The sequence below is a fragment of the Chanodichthys erythropterus genome, chromosome 23, assembly GCF_024489055.1.
Source record: "Chanodichthys erythropterus isolate Z2021 chromosome 23, ASM2448905v1, whole genome shotgun sequence".
NCBI classification, from domain to species: domain Eukaryota; kingdom Metazoa; phylum Chordata; class Actinopteri; order Cypriniformes; family Xenocyprididae; genus Chanodichthys; species Chanodichthys erythropterus.
In genome coordinates, this window is record NC_090243.1 from 29231795 (window position 1) to 29250603 (window position 18809).

The 18809-nt window shown below is 38.8% G+C and overlaps 1 protein-coding gene across 3 annotated transcripts; it reads right to left on the minus strand.

Moving 5' to 3' along the window:
• Positions 1-4911: 4911 nt before the first annotated feature.
• pdss1 (prenyl (decaprenyl) diphosphate synthase, subunit 1) lies at positions 4912-18605 on the minus strand. 3 transcript variants are annotated; one of them, XM_067378525.1, is made up of 11 exons: positions 18405-18605; positions 17638-17693; positions 15782-15908; positions 15457-15587; positions 15226-15367; positions 12649-12760; positions 12462-12568; positions 12290-12370; positions 11153-11266; positions 10897-10977; positions 4912-5940 (listed from the first exon to the last, which is right to left on the minus strand). In XM_067378525.1, exons 1-11 carry the CDS (start codon positions 18603-18605, stop codon positions 5800-5802), a joined length of 1293 nt encoding a protein of 430 aa, XP_067234626.1. In that variant the 3' UTR covers positions 4912-5799. The 3 variants fall into 3 exon arrangements, with proteins under 3 accessions (XP_067234626.1, XP_067234624.1, XP_067234625.1); XM_067378523.1 differs by having other exon boundaries at positions 4915-5940; positions 12459-12568; XM_067378524.1 differs by having other exon boundaries at positions 5248-5940; positions 12459-12568; positions 15457-15584.
• Positions 18606-18809: the final 204 nt, after the last annotated feature.

Sequence of the window (18809 nt, forward strand, 5' to 3'; positions counted from 1 at the left end):
CAATGCATTAAGAGTCAGGGGTGTACACTTTTGATGGTGTGCAAGTTTTTCTTATTTTGTTTAAAGATCATGTTTTTTTTTGTTTTTTTTAATTTAGTACTACCCTCTGGAAGCTACAAAAGATACATGTTTCCCAGAAAACAAAAAAAAAAGTACTATTTATCCTGTTCATCCAATTCAAAAAAACTTAATGCATCATGTTTCCTTCTGGAGCATCAGTGAATCTTTGAACCTTTTTTAATAGTCAAGTCACCTTTATTTATATATCACTTTTTACAATGCAGATTGTGTCAAAACAGTTTTACAGTGATAACTGGTATATAATTTTGGCTGCACAGCAGCTCTTAAAGAAAATGGTGTCATTGTCCAGCTTAAAGGGATAGTTCACCCAAAAATGAAAATTTGATGTTTATCTGCTTACCCCCAGCGCATCCAAGATGTAGGTGACTTTGTTTCTTCAGTAGAACACAAATGATGATTTTTAACTCCAACCGTTGCGGTCTGTCAGTCAAATAATGGGAGTTAACAATAAGAGTCGAAAAAACGTGCATAGACAAATCCAAATTAAACCCAAATTAAATATCAAGTGTCCCCAACTAAGCAAGCCAAAGGCGACAGCAGCAAGGAACCCAAACTCCAACAGGTGACATCAGGGCAAACAGGTGTTAAAATGGAGAAAAAAACCTTGCGAGAAACCAGGTTCAGTCGGGGGGCCAGTTTTCCTCTGGCCAACAGCGAACAGTGCTTTATTATGATTCAGGCAGCTTTCATAAGTCAGATTGGGATCGTAACAGTCAAAGTATTTATTCCAGTTCCATCTACGTAGTTGAGGATCGTATTCATCACGCCGATATGAGACAGTTTGTTGAGGAGCTGTGCCATTGGCTGTCATGTCGATGAGGCCTTCACAGGGGATGATCTAGTTGACACTTCAGGGCTGCGTTGTCATCGTGCATCATCAATAGTTGTGTTTGAGTCCCTCAATTGTCCTCAGTGTGAAAAGATGGACCTCAAAATCATACAGTCACTGCTGTAAAGGGATCAAATATGCAAAAGATGCTGGAAAATCAAAGAATCTGCAGGAGCTGGAGGATTTTTCTGAAGAACAGAGCTCAGTTTAACTGCTCAGAACAAACAAGAGACTCATGAACAACCATCACAAAACATAAAAACAGTCGTAGATCATCAGGTAACCACACACAGTATTGAGAATCAAGGGTATGTAAACTTTTGAATGGGGTTATTTTAATAAGTTCAGCTATTTTTTTTTGTCTTGTGGACTTTATCTAAACATCTGTTATATGAAATAGATTATTCAGGACAGTACTAATTAAAAAATAACATGCAATTTTTATGATTCTTCTTATTTTGTTAAAATGATTAACATTTTTGAGATTCTGCAAGGGGTATGTAAACTTTTGAGCTCAACTGTATATATGTATATATATATATATATATATATATATATATATATATATATATATATATATATATATATATATATATATATATATATATATATATATAATCAGAGGTCGCGTTAACCGAAAATTTTCCGTCATTGACGGAATTTTTTTATCAATGACGGAAAAATCTGAAGGCCGTCCGTCACGGTGACAGATTACACTCAGGGTGATCTACTGTAAATTGTAACTGTAATTCACACCCCTGTCCAGTTGGTGGCGAGTGCGCTCCAATGTAGCAGCAGAGCACTGGATCCAGAACAAAAAAAAACTGGCACGAATCTTTTGCTATGCGTTTGATACTGATAACGCACAGGTGAGTAGGCCTACCCAGAAGCTACAACTCTCTATCACGCCACATTAAAGAGCGCCAAAACGGTATTTATTGCTTGAATTTCTTAATGAAATGGACAGAATTTGAAATCTGAGACTTTTGTTCCATATCAAAAGCAACACAAAGCGTTAAGCCTATTGCGATTTATTGGATGGGAGGCGCACAATGCACTGTTTAATCATCAACTGAAAACAGCATAGCCTACCAAGAGATCGACTATGGTTTACGATTCGATATTGGTCTCATGAATGCGCAAAACAGCAAGGAGACATTTTAATTGTCTATTAATAAAGTAATGTTTTCTGAATCAGTGTCGGCTGCAAAGATGAAGTTGATATTGACTCTCATCATCTATGGATGCGCTAGAGAGAGAATGCACTTCATTCGGTTTAGTCTACATAATCAGAGTAGCCTATTTCTTTTCGTTTTGAATTAATTCGTTTTCGTTAAAGTAGGTATTTAAAGCTTTCTGTAGATATATTTCTCATGTATGTGAGCATGGGCGTAGGTTTAGGGGGGGACGCTAGGTACTAGTCCCTATCAATATTTTGAGATGACAAATTTGTCCCCACCAATATTTAGCAAGCTCCTTTGCACTGCTATTTGGATCGATTCTAACGGCCAGGACGACGACAGTACAACGCCGTAATTTGGCGGCGGGGTATCTGACAGGCTACACGCGCGGGCCGGGACTACTTTTGTGCTTGCACTAGCAGCGAGCGGGTGGCGTGTGTGTGTGTGTGTGTGTGTGTGTGTGCGCGCGCATGTTGACGACGCCGACGGTAAGTTACCAGGGCTGTCTCTCTGCCACATACAAAGGCCAGAGTAAAAAAACATTTTAATATTCCGAATTTTTGCCCCTTTTTGTACTTTGTAGATGCCACCCATGTGGAGTGTCCCCACCAAAGCTGAGACCAAACCTACGCCCATGTATGTGAGGCAAGCAGCCGCTGAGTTTAGTTTCATTTAGCCTGTAAGACGCGCTCCAGTTCACGCGCCAGTGATCGCGCCCGCGCCTCCATGTCATGATTATATTGTCTGTTATATTTGCTTCTTATTTATTACATCCAGGCAATTGGTTAATGAAACATTGATTAAAATTAAGATACAATTTTTACAAAACGAAATTCACTTTAAAGAAAGGCTTTCTAGAAAATAAAACTTAATGAAGTGTTTAAAATCATGTCTGACATGTCATGTCTCCGGATATACTGCGCATCTCATGATGCATCATGCTGTTAACTTTTCATAATCAAATAGATGAATTTAAAATATAACATAGGACTATTTAAACATAAATATGAAACTATGTTTTCTTTAATGGCTACCAACACATAGCCTATACAACAGTCACGTTACAGAGAAATTTCGCGTGTGAATTACCCGTCATATTAATTTTCATATTTTAATTATAATAACACATTTAATTGCTTTTATTTTTGTTCAAATGTTATAATAACACATTTAATTGCTTTTATTTGTGAACAAAAATAAAAGCAATTAAATGTGTTATTATAATTAAAATATGAAAATTAAAATGACGGGTAGTAATAGATTATGACGGAATTTTTACGACCCTGTCCTTCAAAATGACGGACAATGTTAAAGTCTAACGCAACCTCTTATATATATATATATATATAACATATTAACGTCATTTAGCATTTTAATTATATTATTATTAATAGTTATTATATTGTTAATTGTTAACCTTTACCATTTTTGTTTATTTTATGTTTGTAACATTTATGATATTTCAATTGTTCATAATAATAATAATAATACAGCTATTTATTAAACACTGGTGTCTTTTATCATATTGTTGTTGTATAACACCCTTGATGTGACAGTCTGATGTGGCTTATTGTTTTAATAACTACTATTGCCATCTACGACTACACCAAGGATAAGGACGATAAGCTGACCTTTATGGAAGAAGCCATCATCTACATCATCAAGAAGAATGACGATGGCTGGTTTGAGAGACTTTGCAAGGCATCACTGGATCACTTTCCCAGAAACGATGCTGATCATGAACTATGCCCACTGAAGGGATGGACAATCATGAAAATCTATGAAATTTGTGGTGATGGGTGGATGTGGGCAAATTGGATGGACCGATTATTCGGAGGACGTCTGTTTACATAAAATGAAAGTTAGCCTGTGGGGTTTCCGTAGTGAATGTCAATCACATTATCTTCAACAGCCAATAGAACATGTGAACATGTAAAGTAGATGATTGTCTTCACTTTTTTGACATTTCTAGCTGAAAGTATTTGCCTCCTTTTTACCTCCTCTCTCTATGTGCATTTATTTGGCCATTTTGGATGCAAAAATCACTCATTTTACAAACATATTTATTTTAGTGTTTTATCTTAAAGCACCATGTCATTGCCCCAAAATGTATTAAAATCTTAACGTAAAGCATACAAAATTTGAATATATATAGATAGATAGATAGATAGATAGAGAGAGAGAGAGAGTAACCTTAACATTAAATTCCATTCAGCTTCCAACTAACACATTACTTTCCATAAAAAGTAACGCAATTAGTTATTTTTTTAGGGAGTAACGCAATATTGTAATACATTACTTTTGAATGTAAATTTACCCAACACTGATCTATTTCCATTCTTTGAGCTGTTTTAGGAGTTGTACTGTCTGATATGTGATTACAGAGATTTCATTAAACTGTTATACCACTGTCAGTCATTACAGGAGTTTAAAGCTAATTAATTAACACCTTCCTGTAAATGAGTTAATTAACAGACATGATCTCCTAATCATCAAGACAGCATGCAGTATTTTAGTATTTTTGCAAAAAAAAAAAAAAAAAAAAATATGGATATACACTACTGTTCAAAATGGAAACTTATTTCCATCATAGAATAAAAAAAATAAAGGTAATTGACTATCTCAGAATTCTGACTTTATTTTTCACTAGAAACTCACTTATGAGGAAAATGTCAGAATTGTGAGATATAAAGTCATAATTCTATAATATATAAGATAAAAGGTCACAATTACCTTAATTTCTTATTCCGTACCAGAAACCAGCTTCAATGGTTCAAAAGTTTGATGTCAGTATTCATTTATTTAAGAATTTAAACCTTTTATTCAGCAAGGATACTTTAAATTGATCAAAAGTGACAGCTATTTAATGTTACAAAGTATTGTTTAGAACACATTTCCTAAACAGTGAATCATATTAGAATGATTTCTGAAGGATCATGTGACACTGAAGACTGGAGTAATGATGCTGAAAATTCAGCTTTAATAACAGGAATGAATTACATTTAATAATAAGGATTAAAAAAAATAGCTATTTTAATTTATAATAATATTTTACAATATTACTGTTTTTACTGTATTTTTGAACAAATAAATGCAGCCTTGGTGAGGACGAGATACTTCATTCAAAAACATTTGTAAAAAAAAAAAAAATGCACTGACCACAAACTTCTGAACTATACTGTATGTTGTCATTTTAAAATGAATGATCAATAAAATAAGCATGTAAAATATCAATTGTATGTAATAAAAGATGGGGAAAAAAAGTCAAACAGGCTGTTTACTTTAAAAAATACCTTATTTAATTTGAGTAAATAGTCAGTGAGGTTTTAAGGCCTTGGTTGTTATTGAGCACTTGATGCAAAAGTACATTAACAAGAGCATCTTACAGTAAAATCAAAGACGTTTGGCCTTTTGTAGTGTGGACGGATGTTTAAGTGAGCATCTGTAACGGATCCACACACACACACGACAGTAGCACCTCCATCTGTGCTACACTTGGAATTACAATGATTTTGCAGAGTTTGTCCTTCTGTACCAGTGAAACACCTCGCACAGAGGTTAACGGAGGTCAGGGCTCTGCGATTACAGTACAGTAAAGCATACATTGACAACAGCGTAAATTGTATTCTTTGATCTCTGTGAAGCCCCGAGCATCAGCAGGGCCCTGCAGAGGTGTAGCTGCCTGAGTGTGGAGCTCTGTGTCCAGCCTCACTTGTCTCTGCGCAGCACGAGCTCGGTCAGTCGGATCAGCGCGTCTCTCTCCGTTGACGGCCGAAGCCGGCTGATCTGCCGAATGGCCTCTTGGCAGTAGTGTTGGGCGAGGTAGTTAGTCTGTTCCACACCGTCACTCTGAGAACATAGAAAACAATTTGATAAGTGAGGAGTGTTACCAACTAGTCATAAAAACCTCTGTAATGCTTCTGGAATTGTGCTTGTATGAATCACAAGAAACTTGACTGGATCAGATTTTTTTCAACTAGGAGTAACACTTAAATATAAAATTAATGGATAAGTCATCAACTTATTAATTCAAACAAATCTGGAAATCACTTTTTTAAAAGCTTATTTAATTCATGTTTTAAAATGTAGTTTAAGAAAACTAAATTAATAAAAAGTATTTCTAAATTGAAACAAATTGACATTTACAATACATTTCACTCATATTTAAAATGTTTTACTTCATCCATATATTATTTCACCAAAAATCAAATTGATATTCTATTTTACTTAAAGAAAATGAAGCCTATTTTTAGGAACATTACTGTTATCATTTTTTTTATTTTTTTATTTTTACATTATGACATTTTTACTTTCCTAGAACATAGAACTTTTCCACACCAAAACTTTCCAACTCAATACCATAATACAAAAAAAATGTTTTTATTAATGTCATGCACAAAAATATATCTCATTCACACTGATGTAATGCAAAGAAATATATAACAGAAGCCCCAAGCCTCTTCTCCTATGGCACAGACCCTTCATGGAGCACCCACTCCTTCCCCCCAGAGAGCACCCATTTTTTTGTTTGTTTTGACTTATTTTAGGATTTACTAAAAAAAAAAAAACATTGCCTTCAGCTATGCTACAGTTTTCTTTTATAAATCCTTTTATATTTAAAAATGACAGAAAGAGTCTTTAGATTTAGTCGAGGAAGCACTCATTAAGCCTGCCCAGAATTACACAATATTATCTTGTTCCCTTAACAGGACAATGCAGGTCTGTGTCAGGCACCCCCACAAAAACTATGTATGGAAATTGACAACCTAATTGACAAGGTGCAGTGGAATCTTGAACTGGAGATCCACAACCACCAGGCCCTTCAGATAACCACTTCACAACTGCACCAGAGCAGCCTACACTGAGCAGATTCTGACTAACATACAGTAAACACCTCTGTTTGGCCATTGCTTTCAACAAACACACCTGTGATTGGCTACAATATTCAACACTGCAAAAACACGTTGTATAGGAACCTTTACTTTTTACCAGAGCGCGCACACACAAAAACAGCAGGACTGTTTGAAATTAAATTTAAAACTCTACACAAATCACACAAATTTGGTGGCACAGTGACAAGTTTGCATCCCTGATTCTGAATATGGTAAAAATTACGGTATTACAGTAATGAGCTCAAAAAGAATAACAAAAATGCTCAAGTAAAACATCTGTTAGCATTAATGAGACTTTTGGGGGGAAACTGTCATAAAAAATGGCACAATTTATAAAAATTAGGGATGCACCGATACCATTTTTTAAGGACTGAGTACGAGTACAGATACTTTTTTTTCCTAGTACTCACCGATACTGATACCTATACATTTATTAATTTCTCTCACTCACATTTATTTATTTATTTTTTTTGATGTTGCCGTTTTCCAAGCACAACACAGTGAGACTAATGAATGTAGGATAGCTTCTTTATTATTACTCTAATGAAAAAAGTATTAATTTTTATGTGCTTGTCACAAACTTGAACAAAAATTTCAGTGTCCAATAAGCTTCAAAGGGCATAATTACCAATATATATATATATAATTGTTGTTATATAAAAAGAAATTTACAAACAATACAACAAATACTATAGAGATACAAATTAAAATATAGCTGCAAGCAGCAATTATGGGGCCAAGCACAAAAACGGCACAAGAAGCAAGCCAACACGACTGGGAGCATCAGGCTAACTGCAGCAGTGAGCAATTAAAGACCTATTAAGATCATTTTAGGCAAAAGAGCTGAATAATGATCAAAAATGAGGATTTACTGGTTCATCACTTTCGACCAATAGGTGGCGCTGTGTCCAGATTGTTGTGGTATGGTCAGAGTGAGGTGACAATGACACTTGCAAAGTTTGGTGTCAATATGTCAAAGCATTGTAGAGATACAGCTTCAAGAGTAATTTTTGCATCATGCCTCAAATTCTTTGCTCTGGTATACGAAAACGGTTTGACTTATCGACTTTAAATCCATAACTTTTTGTCGGCATGGTCTGAAGATGATACGGTTGAATTTTGGTGAAAATCGGAGCAACGGTCTAGGAGGAATTCGAAAAACTAGGTTTTTAAAGAAAAACAATATGACGGACAGGAAGTTCATCCGACTATGGCAAATTTGATATCTATGTTCTCAGCATGACCCAAGGAATCTACTGAGATCAGTTTCATTACAATCGGTTAATATAGTCAAAAGTTATTAGCATTTTTGTAAATTTTGTTATAACTTTTGACCACAAGGTGGCGCAGTGCCGAAACTTCTCAGGCTCCTTCAGGGCATTGTCTTGATGACCCATACCGAGTTTCGTAATGATACGCTAATGCGTTCTTAAAATACAGCATTTTAGCACAAAATTAAAAATGGCCGACGGCTAAAATGGCCAATATAGAAAAATTGGATATCATTCGACTCGGCATGATTCCTCGAATCCAACGAGACCAAATTTATGATTTTTGGATGAACCCATCAGAAATTATAAGCAAAAATAAACATTTTTCATATCTCCGCACCAGTAGGTGGCACTGCGCCGAAACACTGCATCATGGCTCAGGTCATGCTTGTGATGACATGCACCAAGTTTGGTCTGAATACAATAAAGCACTGCAGAGATACAGCTTCAAGAGTCATTTTTGCATCATATCTCAATTTGTTTGCTCTGGTATACGAAAACGGATTGACTTATCGACTTGAAATCCATAACTTTTTGTCAGCATGGTCTGAAGATGATACGGTTCAATTTTGGTGAAAATCGGAGCAACGGTCTAGGAGGAGTTCGAAAAAGTAGGTTTTTAAAGAAAAACAATATGGCGGACAGGAAGTTCAGCTAACTATGGCAAATTTGATATCTATTTTCTAGTCAGAAGTTATTAGCATTTTTGTAAATTTTGTTATAACTTTTGACCACAAGGTGGCGCAGTTCCCAAACTTCTCAGGCTCCTTCAGGGCTTTGTGCTGATGACCCATACCGAGTTTCATAATGATACGCTAATGCGTTCGTAAAATACAGCATTTTAGCACAAAATTCAAAATGGCCGACAGCTGAAATGGCCAATATGGGAAAATTGGATATCGTTCGACTCAGCATGATGCCCCAAATCCAACGAGACCAAATTGATTTTTGGACAAACCCATCAGAAGTTATAAGCAAAAATAGCCATTTTTCATATCTCCGCACCACTAGGTGGTGCTGAGCCGAAACGCTGCAGGTTGCCTCAGGTCATGCTTGTGTTGACAGGTACCAAGTTTGGTCTGAATACGATAAAGCGTTGCGGAGATACAGCCTTAAGTCTATTTTCGCACGCACTACATACAATTCCTTTGTGAGTTTTTCGAAAACGGTTTGAGGAATCGACTTGAATTCCATAATTTTTTGTCAGCATGGTCTGAAGATAATCTGGTTCAATTTTCGTGAAAATCGAAGTAACGGCCTAGGAGGAGTTCGAAAAAGTAGGTTTTTCACAAAATTCAAAATGGCAGAAAAATTTTCATGACGGAAAATGACGGCATAGAGTGCACCAAGGATTGACCCAAGGAATCAGAGGAAAAAAGAATTTTGTTTCTAGCCCTTACGGTTCAAAAGTTATTAGCATAAACATAAGTGCAACTTTGGACAGATGGTGGCGCTAGAGGGATTGAGTTAGAGACTCCAAATTTGCTATGGAAAAAGGTCAGACTGTCCTCTAACTGTGTGCCAAATTTCACAACTTTCCTGCAAGCGGTTCTATGGGCTGCCATAGACTTCAAGAGCGGAAGAAGAAGAAGAAGAAGAAAAAAAAAAAAAAAGAACGCCAACGGATACAATAGGTGCCTCCGCACCTTCGGTGCTTGGCCCCTAATAAACTTGTTTTTCAGATACAGTAGGTTTATTTACCATGTATACATTTATTTAACATCATCTTTTGTTTTATTAACATTAATGACAAATAGGCTATGGTGCCTTTATGACAGAATCCATGGATACTGACACATATCCTGTTTTCACCCACATGTTCACGTCCACTTAAGCCATAACCGACTGTATTTAGGTGAGATACTCCACACGATGGATATTTTGTCCTTATGTGTGCATTTGACCATTCAGGCGCAAGGAGAACTGATCGTGAACTAGGAACTAGGATCGTGCGCAAAAAAAAAAAAAAGAGCACGCACAAGAGAGCGTGATTCTGGTCTGTGCCATACAGCGTGATTCCGCCTATCCCGCATTCACTAATCGATAACGAATTGTGATTGAAAGCATGCAGTTCGCAATGTGTGGGTTGTCATCATTAATTTTGAAGTATTTCCACACCTCTGAGGCTGACATTGTTTCTGCTGCTGCCACCGATGTCTCCGTGCACGGAAAATTCTGTCAGTTACGTCACGTGAAGTATCGGTCTTTGGTATTGGGGGGATTTTTATGAGTACAAATACATGAGCTTGGTATTGATACCGATACTGGTATCAGTATCGGTGCATCTAATAAATATCATACAATTCTTACAGGTTTGATTTACTGACTTTTTTTTCTTGTAACATTGGGGTGAAATGTGACCTTGGGCCAGTTGCATAAACATAGCCTTTACCTAAGTTAAGACTGTGTCTTATAAACTAGTACAACCAACTAGCAGTTAATTAGGGGTAATCATCTTTGAGTATCAAATTAGACCAATCTATGTTTTTATGTAAGTGACTAATATGACAAAAAAATGTATGAACAGTCTTAAAGAGAAAAAATTAAATGACTAACTTGTAAGGCTGGTCTTAGTGATTTATGCAACCGGCCTGGACATGTTTTCATGAGATTCACCCTTATACAACACAAATCCTCCTCACCTTCAGGACATATTGCCAGGCTCGATCCACATCTCCATCAGAGCTGAAGCGCCTCATTATCATTACATGCAGCTCAGGAAACTAAAGAGTGAAAGGAGAGTGAATATGGTTGGGAGGTCTTTAGAAAATCTGAACTGTTTACAATTAAGTTTATGGCTGTAATAAACCAAGTCAACCATTAGACATGATTTCCCTTTCTGTAATTCAAGGAAGTGGCATTATATTGTGAGAGCACAGATGCATTCAGCTGTCGTACCTGTTGGCAGGCAAACAGAACGGGGCCGGTGGCCAGACCCAGTTTGAGATCGGCAGCTGACGGCTTCCCCAGGCGGTTTGCACAGGACGTGAAGTCCAGAATGTCATCCACAAGCTGAAAAAGACAACCAAGTTCAATTTTATTTGACTTTAAACAAGAATTTAAGATAAAACCAATGTGACCTATAAGAAATAATTTGTAATGAGAGAATTCAGCTATAATAGCACAGATTTCTGTAAAACATGCAGCCACAACCAAAAAGTTTGGCCCGTATTTTTACTGTTTAAAGTTGCAGCGTATAATTTCTGTTCCATTAACAGAACTGCAATCTATAAGACTAGCTGTTTGCCCGAGCAATGCCAGGGTGAAATGTTTGAGACTTATTTGCCTTTATTTCTGCAAATCTATTTAGTGTTGCTAGAGAGAGAAATGACACAATGCAACTTTAACTGAAAGAACCAGACAGTTATTTCTCAACTTTCAAATTCTGTCAATTTTATACCGAAATTCAAACAGTAAATGTCATTTTGGCCACAGCTCAAGAGTTAGCTAAAAAATTTACTCTAGAGATATATGCACTGCTTTACATATTCAATATATTTTTACATAACCTAATGTCTTTATTATATGTTTGAATAAATATGTCATGAGAACAAAATACAGTCATCATTTAAATGTTTATATTTCACTAGCAAACTAACAAATTCTTTAACCTAAAAGTTTATATAAAAACTGCCTAATTTAAATGTTTGTACAAATCAGTTTTATTTGAGTGTTGTTTATTAAATAAACCTGATTAATTATAAAATAAAATACATTTCTCATTTTCCATTATGTTTTTGGCTAAATTAAAAATTTAATTTTGACAATTGCATCCTGAATTTTAGGTTTTGGCCCAGACTTTTTATTTTGGTGCATAACTAACCAGATGTATACATTTCAGTTATAACTAACAACAATTACTAACCATTTGTACCTGCAACAAAAGAACCATTATTACCTTGGTGATCACAGACCACTGTGCACTAACTTGTTTGTGCATGAATGTATGAATACAAATAATAGGTCCAACATTTCACAATCAATATTAAATATATAATCCAAGATAAATTATTCACACATAAATGAAAACATTACCTGGAATGCAATACCAACGTTTCGTCCATATTGATAGGCTATCTCATGCACCTCAGGATCAGAATTCACCAAAATTGACACCTAAAATTCAAAAGAAACCATGCTGGTGTTCAACTTTTCTTTCAGCTCTGAACTTCATCTTATTATTGTTAAGACGGAACGTACATACTGCCTTACAACTGTTTGCAATGAGACTTGCAGTCTTCTTAAAGGTTTTCTCAAGGTAGTGCTTGAATCTCTCGTTTTCATTCTCTTTAGACCCCAGTTGCATGAATTCACCTGGAATTTATTAATGAAAAATATAAACAACAGTTCCACTTTATAAAACACATATCACACAAAAATCTAGAGTGACTTACCTCGTACAAGGTCTTCTATAACTTGTGACAACACAGAAACTACTGTATTGTTCCCAATACGAGCTAACGCCATGGATGCCGCAGACAGAATGAAGTCTCCAGCCAGGATAGCCTAACAATTACAGATTTCAATTAGATTTAATAACAACATTCATCATTTCTCTATGGAAGCTTGTTTCCACCAAGTATAAGAAAGAAAGTAAAAGGTAATCGCAACTTTTTCAGACAATTCTGACCTTTTTCTTGCAACTACAAGTTTATAATCACAAAATTGTAAAAAAGTCAGCTGCGACATATAAATTCAGAATTGCAAGCCATCAACTCGCAATTGCAAGAAAAAAGTTAGAATTGCAAATTTATATCTCGCAATGCTGACTTTACTATCAGGACTGCGACCGCGCCTCTCACGTTTGCGACCGCGCCTCTCACGATTGCGACCGCGCCTCTCACGTTTGCGACCGCGCCTCTCAGTACTGCGACCGCGTCTCTCAGTACTGCGACCGCGCCTCTCAGGACTGCGACCGCGCCTCTCAGTACTGCGACCGCGCCTCTCACGATTGCGACCGCGCCTCTCAGTACTGCGACGCACCTCTCACGATTGCGACCGCGTCTCTCACGATTGCGACCGCGTCTCTCACGATTGCGACCGCGCCTCTCACGATTGCGACCGCGCCTCTCAGTACTGCGACCGCGCCTCTCACGATTGCGACCGCGCCTCTCACGATTGCGACCGCGCCTCTCACGACTGCGACCGCGCCTCTCACGACTGCGACCGCGCCTCTCACGACTGCGACCGCGCCTCTCACGATTGCGACCGCGCCTCTCAGGACTGCGACCGCGCCTCTCAGGACTGCGACCGCGCCTCTCACGATTGCGACCGCGTCTCTCAGGACTGCGACCGCGCCTCTCACGATTGCGACCGCGCCTCTCAGTACTGCGACGCGCCTCTCACGATTGCGACCGCGTCTCTCACGATTGCGACCGCGTCTCTCACGATTGCGACCGCGTCTCTCACGATTGCGACCGCGTCTCTCACGATTGCGACCGCGTCTCTCAGGACTGCGACCGCGCCTCTCAGGACTGCGACCGCGTCTCTCAGGACTGCGACTGCGCCTCTCACGTTTGCGACCACGCCTCTCAGTACTGCGACCGCGCCTCTCACGATTGCGACCGCGCCTCTCAGTACTGCGACGCGCCTCTCACGATTGCGACCGCGTCTCTCACGATTGCGACCGCGTCTCTCACGATTGCGACCGCGTCTCTCACGATTGCGACCGCGTCTCTCACGATTGCGACCGCGTCTCTCAGGACTGCGACCGCGCCTCTCAGGACTGCGACCGCGTCTCTCAGGACTGCGACTGCGCCTCTCACGTTTGCGACCACGCCTCTCAGTACTGCGACCGCGCCTCTCACGATTGCGACCGCGTCTCTCAGTACTGCGACCGCGCCTCTCACGATTGCGACCGCGCCTCTCAGTACTGCGACGCGCCTCTCACAACTGCGACCGCGCCTCTCACGACTGCGACCGCGCCTCTCACGATAGCGACCGCGTCTCTCACGATTGCGACCGCGTCTCTCACGATTGCGACCGCGTCTCTCAGGACTGCGACCGCGTCTCTCACGATTGCCACCGCGTCTCTCACGATTGCCACCGCGTCTCTCACGATTGCGACCGCGTCTCTCACGATTGCGACCGCGTCTCTCACGATTGCGACCGCGTCTCTCACGATTGCGACCGCGTCTATCACGATTGCGACCGCGTCTCTCACGATTGCGACCGCGTCTCTCAGGACTGCGACCGCGCCTCTCACGATTGCGACCGCGCCTCTCACGTTTGCGACCGCGCCTCTCAGGACTGCGACCGCGTCTCTCAGGACTGCGACCGCGCCTCTCACGATTGCGACCGCGCCTCTCAGGACTGCGACCGCGCCTCTCACGATTGCGACCGCGCCTCTCACGATTGCGACCGCGTCTCTCACGATTGCGACCGCGTCTCTCACGATTGCGACCGCGTCTCTCAGGACTGCGACCGCGCCTCTCACGATTGCGACCGCGCCTCTCAGGACTGCGACCGCGTCTCTCAGGACTGCGACCGCGTCTCTCAGGACTGCGACCGCGCCTCTCACGATTGCGACCGCACCTCTCACGATTGCGACCGCACCTCTCAGGACTGCGACCGCGTCTCTCAGGACTGCGACCGCGTCTCTCAGGACTGCGACCGCCCCTTCACGATTGCGACCGCGCCTCTCAGAACTGCAACTGCATTTCTCTGAATTTTCTCAGAAGTCTATCACAAAACAGTCTATCACAGAATTTTTACTTTTAGAATTGCGACTTTATTTCTGAGAATTGTGAGATTAACTCGCAATTGTGAGATATAAAGTCAGAATTGCGAGAAAGTCAGAATGGTGGGATAAAAACCTGCAATGTTTTTTTTTATTATTATTTATTGCCTGGCAGAAATAAGCTTCCATATTTCTCAACTGATTTTTCTTCAGATTTCAAACACAGTACCAAAATGTGCGACCCACAAGCTGAAAACCACTGATCTGTTTTATAATCAGATGAGTTACTCACTTTTTTCTCTCCCCACACTTTATTAATGGTGTTTTTCCCACGTCTTGTGTCCGAGTCATCAATAACGTCATCGTGCACCAGGCTGGCAGTGTGGATCATCTCAGAGATCATAGCGATAGAGCGCTGGGCCGGCAGCAAAATCCTGAGAACATCAGATGAGCCTTATTAAAACTGATTGATGCATTGCATTATGAATAAACACACACACACAGCACTGAAGTGCTTTCTCACCCCTCTTTATTGCTGTGGACGTTACAAGCTCGAGCCATCAAGATCACAATCATTGGTCGAAAGGCTTTTCCCTTCCCATCAAAGTAATAATCACACAGAGCTTTCAGCTCCGCTTTAGAGACAAGCAGCTGCTGAAACAGAAATTTGAGAAGGTTAGTTTCAGTGCTTTATAACAGAAGTAAAATAACATAAAGCATCTCATTGGAGAAGTGGTGGAAAGTGTTCGAGCATTAATAATTACTGAATGTAATACAACAGAGTGGACCAGAAAAACAATGTTTAGTGGTAAAATGCTATGGCACACTATACAATATTTTTGCTGTACCTTTTTTATATCTTCATATAAATCTTGCAAGTCCTTTTGTGCAAGTGAGAAAGGATCTTTTAACTTTGCATCACTGTGTATACTGCAACAGACCCGTGGTGATGAGTACAGGTATCTATACCTGTGCCTGAGACACAAAAGTAAAAAAAAATATTCAATAAACACAATAAAAAACATGCACAATATAAATAAATACATGTTTTTAGTTATTAACAAAGAAAAAATGTGCATGAATGAATGAATCTAAATAAGGGAGATCAGGGCTAGTTGACAACTTGATGCTTAGGTTTGGTTTATTTTTGAAAGTCAATTTCAAATTTTGTATTTAAAGGGGTGGTTAATTATGATTTTACTTTTTAGCTTTAGTTAGTGTGTAATGTAGCTGTTTGAGCATAAACAACATCTGCAAAGTTACGATGCTCAAAGTTGCAAAGGGAGATATTTACTTTTATAGAAATGGCTTTTTAAGGACTACAACAAATGGCTGATAGGGACTACAACAAGATTCTTCCCGGGTTAGTGACATCACAAACCCCAAAATGTACATAAACCCCACCCCCGAGAACACATAATAAAGGGGGTGAGGCCATGTTATGGCAATACAGTATGTAACACAAATGCAATAGCTTATCATAAAAGCAAGATGACAACATGACAAGTTATAACCGTAATTAAACTAAACTATACCTGTTCTATTCTTCATGCAGCATACATTCTCTGGCTCTGTAGGATCTTACAACAGTTCCCACATGAGTGATTTATAGATTAATCAATGACTTTAAGATAGTTAACTCCACATCAGCTACATAAATTCATCAACTAACCGTTCAGAAGCGTCCTGTTGCATTCTACATGTTGTCACTTCTTCTTGAGTCTCTCCATCATTATCCAACTCCGGTTTGAACATAAAAAGCTGAACAGTTTCTGACATTTTTTAATAAGTCTGGGTGAGGTATTTGGAGCTGCTAACACTAGCTCTTGTAATTCCACCCTCTTCTTGAGAGCAGCAGCTCATTTGCATTTAAAAAGGGACACACAAAAACGTAGCGTTTTTGCTCACCCTCAAAAAGTGACAAATTTAACATGCTATAAAAAATTATCTGTGGGGTATTTTGAGCTAAAATGTCATACAAAAAAATCAAAAAATTTATTTTACATTTTTTTTTAACAGTTTTGCAACTTTTTGGAAGGGATTAATTTTTACATTAATTTTATAATTTTTAAATATAAAATTATACAAAATTATTATAATTTATATAATAATATAAAGTTAATTGGATGTATATAACAATACCTTTTTCTAATTTAATATATTTCAAATGTAAATGCATTTATAATAAATTAGCCTAATATATTTAAGAATTTATTCCTGTGATCGAAGCTGAATTTTCAGCATCATTACTACAGCCTTCAGAATCACATGATCCTTCAGAAATCATTCTAATATGCTGATTGGCTGCTTAAGATTTTTTTTGTATTATTATTATCAATGTTGAAAACAGATGTGCTGCTACATATTTTTGTAGAAACAGTATTATGAAACAGAAATCTTTTGTAATATGTTATGTCTTTCATGTAAATAAAACTATTTTAAAAAATCCTACTAGCCCAAAACTTCTGAACAGTAATCAAAATACAAAATCACCACATCAACTATTTTGGCTAACAGAAACTGTAATTGTAATAAGTAATACTCTGTATATATTCATAACATTATACAATTATACATTGACCCTTAAGAGTTATTTTGATATAGCCCATCTGACACCTTCCCTGTGTGACAACTAGCCCCGGTGTACCCATACACATTTGTACTAATTAGTAGTATACATCTATAATCCATGAAATTGACATACCTTGCAAAGATCATTGGTTTGTTAAAATTACGTACAGGGCCCTGCTGGAATAAAACCTGAAAAACAAACACCAGATCATATAAAGCCGAAAGTAGTGTCCATCAAAACAGTACAAACTGATTTGGGTAAAGTTGGTTTTATATTCGCACATTCGGACATCCGTATTCAATAGTCTTGTTAATCACACTACATTAGACATTCACAAGTAAATATGCCATTAAAACAATACTTGCCTATTTTGATCGACTGTGAAAAATGTTGTAAGTTGACAATCGTTGGTTGTCAATATCATGTCGCTGCTTAAAATTCACAAACATTAATTTATTGCACATTTATTGGAAAGTCTGAATTTATCAGAAGTCCGAATGTGCGAATATAAAACTAACTTTACCCAAGTCATAAACTGTGCTCTGGACATAGTGTGTCTTGACTTTTGCCTACACAACTTACACATACACAACACAAGACTTCCTGTGCAACATTCTTGAGCACCAGTGACATTCAATGGCAACACTGAGCAGTGAGTGTCTCAACTCTCCTATCTTATGCACGAGCTCTTGACCTTTAACACAGAGTTCAAGACTCCTGTAGTTCTTCACAAACATGACTGCAATCATCTGATCTGAGACTTCTACACTATTACAGCACACGACGCTCGCACTCATCTCAACCCTAATGTGATGATGATAATATAAGGCGGTCATGTGTCATTCATTGGCTCGCACTGGTTGACCTTCATCATCTCCGCACCGGTGAGACAGCGCTACCTGTGTCGCCGCGGTGGAAGACGCTGTTCTTCTGCCTGCTGAAGCCGCGTGAGTAAAGGCTCTTCTGCTGAGCCCACAGCACCAGTCCAGTAACACAGCAGCTCCTGCACTGCTCCTCCAGCACCGACTCCACGGCACCGCCATGCTGCCCAAACAAGAGCGGCACATGCACACTGACGTCACGTTACGGAACAGCAGCATGAACCGGAAGATATTGTCACGTGATGTGCTGCTGTAGAAGAGGGCCGTTTTAGAAATAAAATAAACGGGAAAAAAAGGCAGCGTACATTAATGTTATAAAATGGGCGTGGTATTGTGGCCCACAACTTGTCTCTAATTGGTCAGGCAGGTGCGATAGTTCTAAATCATAATAATCCTATTGTAAACAGTTATAACTTATAGTTA